Genomic DNA, 10,635 nt, shown 5'->3' with positions numbered 1-10,635 from the left:
ATTTCTTAATATCGATATCCCATTTCATTTCGCAATTGAATTGCGTCGTCGTCTGTCGTTGTTGTCGTTGAATTGTATCGTATCGTCGCATGATCATCGTTTTTAACGTTATGGTCGTCGGTCATATCCATTTGCGTTGAGAGCGGTACAACGTTTCCGCATAGATAGTATATGAAATTGTCCAGAACTACTTGGGCCCCCTCCTCAACGATCGGACCGAATTTCAATGTTTGAACAAATATGGATCTGACGTGTGTGATCTGTGGGATCTGCTTCCACTTCTTTTCTATGAAGTGGAAGCCCACCTCGATTGCCAACCGATTTACGGCTGTCGTCCTCGAGTCAATTCGGTACCGCATTTATGTCCAAAATTATGCTATCGAGACGGTCGGATTTTGTTTGTGTGTTTCAAAGAGCGCAATTCCGCCAACAACGGACTCTAGTCGATCGATGGCTGGTTTGAATTGGAGGCGAGTTAAAGCCGAAGAGCCACCTGATATGTGGACACACCAAGCCAAGGCAAAGTCCAGAGTCTCCGGGTGCAGTTATTGTATTTAAGAATGTAACGATTTATATTTTTATTTCATTTTTGTTATCTTATTTATACCAACTGTCAAACTGGTATAAAAGATTGGTGCACAATATTCCTTCCTCAATTTCCATGTGCAATTGTTTCGAAAGGAAGAGCAACCTGAGTATAAAGACGATGCACTAAATCGACTTTTCTTTTAGAACAAACAAAACGACGACGACGACCGTCAATTGTCTTTAGCCCGGCCATAACCATTTCGATTTGTTTTTGGATATTGTTGGACTGTTATGGTTTTGCTCACATTACTTATATGGTTAATGGTTCGATGGTTCAGCGGCGGCACAGGAGTAGATCCACATTTTTATGATATTTCAATGGATTACTTTATGTCATCATAAAGAAGATTACCTACTCGCTGTTTTGGAGCTTTTTTTTTTAAATCGATGTCATTAAAGTGACGTGGGAGATATTGGACTCAAAACATTTTTCATGTATTCCTTGATCTCTAAAGGTTTAATTTATTCAATTTACTCTAAGACTAAGTTTATTTTGGGGGATAAATCGAAAGAATACAAGCTTAAAAAAACAATCTTGCTCAAATTAAAAAAAAGGAAATTATTCCGAAGATAAGTGACATAATCCCTCTGAAGGCACACCTCTTTTTTGTGACGTGATAGGCACACGGGTGTGAATTTGGTTCATACTTTTTAGTACAGGAAAGTTAGTAAAAAAACAGGCATATTGTGGAACGAAATATAGGACGGCTGAATTTTTCAAATCTGAAAGAGGGGTATTAGAAAAGCTTAAGTCCTGGTTTTCGGGACGCCACCCCCCTGGCGAAATCCGCCATTTTGAAAAACGCGAATCGCTCTATATCTCCAAAACCGTGTGTCCTAGAGAAATGGTTATCAGGCCAAAGTTCTTGGAAATTTAATTATCCTTTTCTTTGAAGTACATTATTTTTCTGATCGGGCAATAGTTTTTAGGTTATGTTGTTTTAAATTTTATTTTTTCGGTTTTTTTAATTTTTTATCATTCCCGGTAATAGTAATATAATTTTTTAAACAATAAAAGTTATAGACCATCAAATTTCCAATAGTTTGGTATATTTTTGAAAGTCATGCGATGTATGAGTCGAAAGTTATTGATCTGAAAACTGTAGTCTAAGTACAGGAAAGTTAGTAAAAAAACAGGCATTTTGTGGAACGAAATATAGGGAAGCTGATTTTTTCAAATCTGAAAGAAGGGTATTAGAAAAGCTTAAGTCCTGGTTCTCGGGATGTCAACCGCATTAATAAATCCGCCATTTTGAAAAACGTGAATTGGTCTATATCTGCTACACTATTGACTTGCCCGAATAAGCTACCCAATTAAAGTTGTAGGTAATATAAATATCTTTTCTTGTGCATTCACTGTTTTTCAGCGAGGACAACACTTTTGAGGTTATGTTGTTTTATTTTAAATTTTTTTGGTTTTTTTAATTTTTCTCAGTCTCTATGATAGAAACAAAATTTTTTAGTATCATAAAAGTTGGATGTTTGACTAAAAACAAAATATGTGAATCACAATAGCTGCGTTCCTTTGGAAATATTTATCTACTTTTTAGTACTTAAAACTACTTTGAACTACTTTTGCTATATTGAAAAAGTAGTTCAAAGCAGCTTTAAGTACTAAAAAGTAGATAAATATTTCCAAAGGAACGCAGCTAATATTAAGTTTCATCTTATATTATATATTTTTTGAAAATATTGAAATATTATTCCGTATCTTTGGTTTGAAAAGTCATATAATCTTCAAAAGGATACCAAATTAATGGAAATTTGATGTTCTACAACTTAAATGATGCTAAAAATTACGTTTTATCATAGAAACTGAGAAAAATTAAAAAAAAAAACGAAAAAATAACACAACATAACCTCAAAAGTGTTGTCCACGCAGAACAAAAGTGAATGCAAAAGAAAAGATATTTATATTACTTTGGTTAAGTAACTTATTCTGTCAAGCCAATAGTTAAGTGGGTAGATATAGACCAATTCGCGTTTTTTAAAATGGTGGATTTCGCCATGGGGTTGGCTTCCCAAGAACCAGGTGTTGAGGAACGCAGCAGTTATTGTTTATGTATTTATTTTTTGTTTTGAGTTAAATAATTTTCTATTTACATTTAATTAATTTATTTTCAATTAGTTTTCAATTTAATTTATAATTTCATTTTCATTTAATTTCTTATAACATATTAATTTTTTTTTTTTTTTACAATTGCCAAACACTTTCCATTACCCTATGGTATGTTTCCTATGTCGGTTTTTGTTTGTAATATCATTGGTTTTGTTAAATGAGTTAATCCTCTTAGCTTTGGTCTCATCATAAGCATTGTATTTTTTTGTGTATTCATTGCAAATGCAGTGCATACACATTTGCTGAAACCGTTGGTCATTGGAAAAACAAATCACCGCAATGTGAATGCAGATCAATGCTAATGGTGACGTGTGCAATGGTTTTAGCAAATGTGTATGTACCATATGAGTGATAAGAATTTTACTCTTTCACTTTCTTAGCAACCACCAAACCAGCCGGTCGATTTTTGCATAGGGAATATTCCTATGGATTTTTGTTTATAAAATAATTGATTTGTTTAGTTTGATTTCTTGTTTAATTAAAAGATTAAATTATAACGTTTTGAAATATTTTGCGTTTGTCTTTAATTTCAATCATTCTAAAACAAAGTTGGTCCTTCTACGCCTTGGATATTTTTGAATTGGCTTTTCGTTTTTTTTTTTTTTTTTTTTTCTTCTGGTTGGTGGTTTGCTAGACTTGGATTCCGGTACACAGATAAGTATAAAGCAGAAATCTGATTTTGCCTGGTGCTCCTGTTTGCTGTTCATGGATGTTTTTTTTTTGGGGGGGCTCGATTTGTAGCTGCTGTTGTTGGTCTGTCTGATGGTTATTGCTGGAATATTTATTGGACAAATTTTGGGAATTGTGAAGTGAATAAGACTTTTGTTATCACGTGATCGGTCGTTTATTGCTAACGGTACTTACTTCTAAACTTAATTAAATCATGGAAGTTTTAAAGCAAGCTCGTGGACATTATAAAGGTGCTATCACAAGGGTTTTTACCTATGTGCAGAACATTCCTGAAAATGTGAACGTTTTAGAATTGAGAGTGCGGTTAGATAGACTAGAAAAGGCTTTTAAAGATATTTGCGATTCTCAATCGGCTCTTTTCGAATTTCATGCTGAGGAGGGATACGTAGACCCTGAACCCGAGTTTGAGATTCTAGAATCGAAATACATATCGTCAAAATGTGCTCTTTTAAAACGCATTAAAGACATTAACCCGGTTGATGAGATTGATAAACCCGATGCGCTTAAAGAGTTAGCTGCTTCTCAAGCTGAATTGTTAGATAGGTTAGGGCAGGTAGCTTCTTCCAATAATGGAGATAAGAATCCTACCAATATAAAGCTGCAACCTATGCAAATTCCACCTTTTTCTGGTGACTATCGAGAATGGCCCGGTTTTCGTGATGTGTTTTTACAAACCGTGGACTGCAATACGAAACTTTCAAGTTCTCAAAAGTTTAGATATTTGAAATCGGTTTTGCGTGAAGATGCTTTCAATTTATTGAACGGTGTTAGTGTTTCGGATTCTAATTATCAGCTCGCTTGGGAGAAATTAGAAAACCGTTATGATAAACCTCTTTATATAATTAACGCGCTTATAGAACAATTTTTAAAACTGCCAAACGTTGTTTCGGGAGATGGCTTTCACCTACGTAAGCTAGTTGATAAGGCAGATGAGGTAATTCGTGGGCTAGAAGCGGTAAAATCGGAAGGTAGGGATCCGTGGCTTGTTTATTTGCTGATCAATAAAACAGACTCAGAAACCAAAAAGGCTTGGGCGCTAGAAAACAAAATGTCGGAAGAGTCAACCATCAAGGATCTCATTCATTTTCTAGAAAATCGTTCTAATGCTTTAGAAGCCAGTGATCCGAAAACTAGTCGTGTTAAGAACAGTCGTGCGTCAAATCCTACCAACATTAAAAGTTTAGCCGTAGTAAATACTTCTTGTCCAAAGTGTAAAGGGGAACATTATCTCCCCCAATGTCCAGAATTTGTTTCAATGTCGGTTAGTTCGCGTCGCGGGTTTGCTAGAGATCAACGATTATGTTACAACTGCCTCGGTACCAAGCATTCTTCGAATCGATGTCGAGTTAAGGCACGGTGTAAATTATGTAAATCTCGCCATCATAGCTTAGTACACTTAGATAACATTAATCCAGCTGCTTCTGCAAGTGTTGTTGATCCTACCCAGAACTCAGCTTCCGTTGTGAGCAACCATATGAAAAATGATTCGCGTTCGTCGGTTATACTACCTACAGCTGTGGTGAAAGTTTTTGACAATTCCGGAAAGACTCATCTTGTGCGTGTTCTATTGGATAGCGGCTCTCAGGTTTCGTTCGTGACCGATAGTTTGGTGAAAAGGCTTGGCCTTCGTCGTTCCCATGCCCGTTTACCTATCTCTGGGATTTCATCGGTTGAAGCTGGTGTGACTCAAGGTGCTGTTGAGTTACAGTTAAAATCCCGAATTACTCCGCATACTATGCAAGTTGAGGCATATATTCTCAACCAAATTACTTCTCAAACACCATCGCTTTCGTTTGAAGCTAGCAATTTTACCTTCCTCGACGATCTTTTGTTAGCTGATGTAGGATTCAAAAACCCAGGTCCCATTGATGTGTTGTTAGGGGCTGATAAGGCTTGGAGCATTCTGCTTAGTGATCATCGTTCAGATCCAGAAGGAAAGGTTGTTGCACACGAGACATTGTTTGGATGGGTTGTTACGGGTTGTTTGCCAGGGAATTCCTTAGTTTCGTTGCACGCAGGTGTTGACCTTGATGTGATTTTGAAATCCTTTTGGGAAATTGAAGAGGTTTCGCATAGTTCGTCGTTGACAGTAGGTGAAGATGAGGTTGATAAACAGTTTTCAAAAACCCTCACTCGTTCATCTGATAAAAAGTACGTGGTTGAACTTCCTTTTCGGCAGGACAATGTAAAGTTTGCTAATACCATCTCAGGAGCTTTGTCTAGACTTTTCGCCATGGAACGTCGTTTTTGTCGTGATAAAGACCTCAAAAGAGAATATTGCAAGTTCATGCAAACATACTTGGATCTAGGCCACATGGAGCGTATTCCAGATAATGAAATAGAACCTACCTCGGGAAGTGTTTTTTATTTGCCTCACCACGCCGTTATCACCAACAAAATTCGCGTTGTCTTCGATGGGTCTCATAAGGATACCAAAAATAGTTGCCTTAATGATATGCTTCATGTTGGAACTCCTCTTCAGCGTAACTTGATAAACGTTTGTATTCGTTTTCGTGTTCATCGCTTCGTGTTTTGTGCTGACATTGTCAAAATGTTTCGGCAAATTTGGGTGCATCCAAAGCACCGTGATTTTCAGAGGATTGTTTGGAGAGAATCTTCTGATGCCCCCATTTCGCATTTTCGTTTGTCAACTGTGACATATGGTACTTCTCCAGCTCCATATTTGTCCATGAAAGTTCTTCGTCAAATAGCGTTTGATTACAAACACCAGTTTCCCTTAGCTTCACATGCTGTTTTAAATGATATGTATGTTGATGATTTGATGACAGGGGCTGATTCGTTGTCGGAGACATTAGAGCTGAAGAAGCAGATCGTCGAAATGCTGTCTTGTGGAGGGTTAGAGCTTAGTAAGTGGAGCTCTAATTGTTGGGAGATATTGCGCGAGATCAACTGTAAAGAAGCTGTTTCACTCGATTTAGATAGTTCATCGGAGTGCACCAAGGTTCTCGGTTTGGTTTGGAACCCGTATCGCGACACCTTTACCTATAAAATCAGTTTGCCTGAACAATTTGTACCTACAAAACGAAAACTACTTTCCGAGGTTGCAAAGATTTTCGATCCTTTGGGTTTTCTCGCTCCTTCCACTATTTTGTTGAAAATACTGTTTCAGGAGCTGTGGACCGCAAAGACGAAGATAGACTGGGATGATCCTTTGCCCTCTGAAATCGCAGAAAAATGGAAGCTGCACCGGGAGAATTTGACCTATTTTGAAAACTTTAGGATTTCTCGAAGGTTTACCCAAAATTCTAAAAGCTTGGAATTAATAGGATTCTCGGATGCTTCGGAAAAGGCTTATTCTGCTGTTGTGTATTGTCGTAGTTGTTCAGGAGATGGTGCAGAGATTCAGTTGGTCGCAGCCAAAACTCGTGTTGCTCCCGTTAAGCAATTGTCGATTCCTCGTTTGGAACTTTGTGGAGCTCTCCTCTTGTGTCGTTTAATTGAGCTCATTCGGTCGTCGTTGGATGTAAAACCAGTTCGAGTATCAGCGTTTTGTGACTCCCAAATTGTTTTGTCCTGGCTTTCGTCTCCGCCGCGAAAATGGAATACGTTTGTAGCAAATCGTACTTCCGAAATCTTGTCTTCTTTGCCTCGTTCGTCTTGGAATCATGTCTCTTCATCTGATAACCCTGCTGATTGTGCTTCGCGGGGTCTTTTGCCTAAGGATCTAATGGATTACAAAATGTGGTGGAATGGTCCAGAATGGTTGTCTCAGGACTTTGATAAGTGGCCAAATCATCGCGAAATCGAGGTAAAAGACATTCCTGAAGAAAGGAAAAAGGTCGTTGCAGTTTGCGTTTCGGGTACGGTTGAGCATTTTCTTGAAAACCTTTCGCTTAAAATTTCTAGTTGGAGAAAGCTTGTGAGAATAGTTGGCTATATTCGTCGCTTCATATATTTTTGTCGTTTGCCAAAAGGAGATAGAAGATATGGATATCTTTCGCTTTCTGAACTTCGCCTTGCCAAAAAGGCCTGTCTCAAGTGGTCTCAAAATGAGTTCCTTGGTGAAATAAAAGCTCTTAAGGCTGATCGTTGTGTTGACAAGATGTCCAAATTATGTTCGCTTTCACCTTTTATTGATGTCGTCGGTTTGTTGCGTGTCGGTGGTAGAATTTCGAACGCCAGAAATGTTCCCTTCGCGATAAAACACCCTGTTATTCTACCCAAAAATAATCCTATAACTCGGCTGATTCTTCTCGATGCCCACAGGAACCTTTTACATATTGGTGTTTCGGGACTCTTCACATTGATTCGTCAGGAGTATTGGATCCTCGGGAGTAGAAACCTTATTCGTAAACTGGTGCACGATTGCATTACGTGTTTTCGTCATCGAAAAAATACTTCTACACAGCTTATGGGAAATTTGCCATCGTCTCGAGTGAATCCATCATTTGCTTTCGCCCATACAGGATGTGACTATGCTGGACCCATTACGCTTCGTTCTTCGAGAGGAAGGAAACCAACAATGTCAAAGGGGTACATTTCGTTGTTTGTCTGCATGACAACTAAGGCGCTGCACCTCGAATTGGTTTCGGACCTAACCACGGATGCATTTTTGGCTGCCCTGAAAAGATTTATCGCCAGGCGTGGTAAATGCAGCGTTATGTACTCTGATAATGGTACGAACTTTCAAGGAGCAGCTCGAGTTTTATCAGAAATGTACAAATTGGTGCAATCTCAAACCCACAACAAGAAGGTTGCAGAAATGTTGGCTGGCGAAAATATTGATTGGCAATTTATCCCTCCGCATAGTCCTCACTTTGGTGGACTTTGGGAAGCGGGGGTTAAATTGGTAAAACAACATCTTCGGCGCGTCGTTGGCGATAGTGTCCTTACCTTTGAAGAAATGTGTACCTTGTTAGCCCAAATCGAAGCCCTTTTGAACTCTAGACCCCTTTGTGCTTCTTCCGATTCAGATCTTGATCCATTAACGCCTTCTCATTTTCTTATAGGTAGACCTTATACGGCGATACCCGAGCCAAGTTTTTTGGAAACACCTATCAACCGATTGGGAAGATGGGAGCTACTACAAAACATGATGCAAGGTTTCTGGCGAAGGTGGCAAACCGATTACCTCACATCTTTGCAGCAGCGCCCAAAATGGAGAGAAGCCAAAAGAGATTTTGAAGTTGGTGACTTAGTCATTCTAAAAGAACCAAATCTTCCACCTTCTCAATGGTTTCTTGGAAGAGTTACCGAAGTTCATCCAGGTGAAGATGGACACGTACGAGTGGTTACATTGCGCACCAAACGTGGCACTTTCATGCGCCCCGTAACCAAACTTGCCCTCTTGCCATGTCCTGAAATTCCTTCAGCGGGGGCGGCATGTTGAGGAACGCAGCAGTTATTGTTTATGTATTTATTTTTTGTTTTGAGTTAAATAATTTTCTATTTACATTTAATTAATTTATTTTCAATTAGTTTTCAATTTAAATTCTAATTTCATTTTCATTTAATTTCTTATAACATATTAATTTTTTTTTTTTTTACAATTGCCAAACACTTTGCATTACCCTATGGTATGTTTCCTATGTCGGTTTTTGTTTGTAATATCATTGGTTTTGTTAAATGAGTTAATCCTCTTATCTTTGGTCTCATCATAAGCATTGTATTTTTTTGTGTATTCATTGCAAATGCAGTGCATACACATTTGCTGAAACCGTTGGTCATTGGAAAAACAAATCACCGCAATGTGAATGCAGATCAATGCTAATGGTGACGTGTGCAATGGTTTTGGCAAATGTGTATGTACCATATGAGTGATAAGAATTTTACTCTTTCACTTTCTTAGCAACCACCAAACCAGCCGGTCGATTTTTGCATAGGGAATATTCCTATGGATTTTTGTTTATAAAATAATTGATTTGTTTAGTTTGATTTCTTGTTTAATTAAAAGATTAAATTATAACGTTTTGAAATATTTTGCGTTTGTCTTTAATTTCAATCATTCTAAAACACCAGGACTTAAGCTTTTCTAATAATATTCTTTCAGATTTGAATAAATCAGCTCCCTATATTTCGTTCCACAAAATGCCTGTTTTTTTTACTCACTTTCCTGTACTTAGACTATAGTTTTCAGATCAATAACTTTCGACTCATACATCGCATGACTTTCAAAAATATACCAAACTATTGGAAATTTGATGGTCTATAACTTTTACTGTTTAAAAAATTATGTTACTATAACCGTTAATGATAAAAACTTTAAAAAAAACGAAAAAATAAAATTTAAAACAACATAACCTAAAAACTATTGCCCGATCTGAAAAATAATGTACTACAAAGAAAAGGATAATTAAATTTCCAAGAACTTTGTCCTGATAACTATTTCTCTAGGACACATAGTTTTGGAGGTATAGAGCGATTCGCGTTTTTCAAAATGGCGGATTTCGCCAGGGGGGTGGCGTCCCGAAAACCAGGACTTAAGCTTTTCTAATACCCCTCTTTCATATTTGAAAAATTCAGCCGTCCTATATTTCGTTCCACGAAAAAGTCTATCTTTCCTGTACTATTTTCATGTCACTACAACTTTCTTCGGTCTCAATATTTTATAGAGAATCATATATGAAAATGATGTAGAATTTTCCTAGGAATTCGAATATTGTTTTCACAATTCCGAAACAAAATATTTTCACCCTAATAAAGAGACTTTTTTGTGACCACTTTTTGGAAAAATCGTAATTTTTTTTAGTTTTGTCTTGCCAAATTCGCACCCATGTGCCGACAGAGGGTTATAAATATTTTGTTTTTCCAAATCCAATCCAGCACATTGGTAATTATTTTAAAGCATGAATTGAAAGTGGTGGTGTGAGTATAAAGAACTAAGAGAGGTAGTTGAATGATTGAAATCGATAGCAATTTAATTGATTGAAGGTAGAGAGTCAAATTTTCTCAAGTGGGCCACCTAAAACCGACTTCTCGAATTTGATACTTTTTTTTGCATATATTGAAAGATTTATATGTTAAAAATAATATTCCAAAGTATTTTTGAAATATTTCAATTTTGTTAAAAGTTATAAGCTAATGAAATTTTTCAGGTCTTTTGATAAAAATAAATGAAACTTGGTACACATATTACCAATTGTACACACAACAATTTTCTTAAAAAAAAAAAATTTTCAAAAAAAAAAAAAATATTTATAAATAATTGATTTTGTTATAAACAATTGCATTTTTTACTAACTTCTGGAGTATGTAGGAAAACCATTTTTCTTATATTC

The 10,635-nt window shown here is 36.8% G+C and overlaps 1 protein-coding gene across 1 annotated transcript; it reads left to right on the top strand.

The window, feature by feature from the left end:
* Nucleotides 1–3,590: 3,590 nt before the first annotated feature.
* On the top strand, nt 3,591–8,747 carry LOC129919272 (uncharacterized). The gene has a single exon (XM_056000126.1). The coding sequence runs from the start codon at nt 3,591–3,593 to the stop codon at nt 8,745–8,747; it is 5,157 nt and encodes a 1,718-aa protein (XP_055856101.1).
* The last annotated feature ends 1,888 nt before the right edge of the window (nt 8,748–10,635 follow it).

This window comes from Episyrphus balteatus, chromosome 4 (assembly GCF_945859705.1).
Source record: "Episyrphus balteatus chromosome 4, idEpiBalt1.1, whole genome shotgun sequence".
Classification (NCBI taxonomy): domain Eukaryota; kingdom Metazoa; phylum Arthropoda; class Insecta; order Diptera; family Syrphidae; genus Episyrphus; species Episyrphus balteatus.
The sequence above is the reverse complement of the archived record's forward strand: the minus strand, read 5'-3'. Positions and strand labels throughout refer to the sequence as shown.

Excerpts from the sequence above, each read along its gene's own strand:
- LOC129919272 (XM_056000126.1), top strand. The coding sequence starts at position 3,591 with ATGGAAGTTTTAAAGCAAGCTCGTGGACATTATAAAGGTGCTATCACA.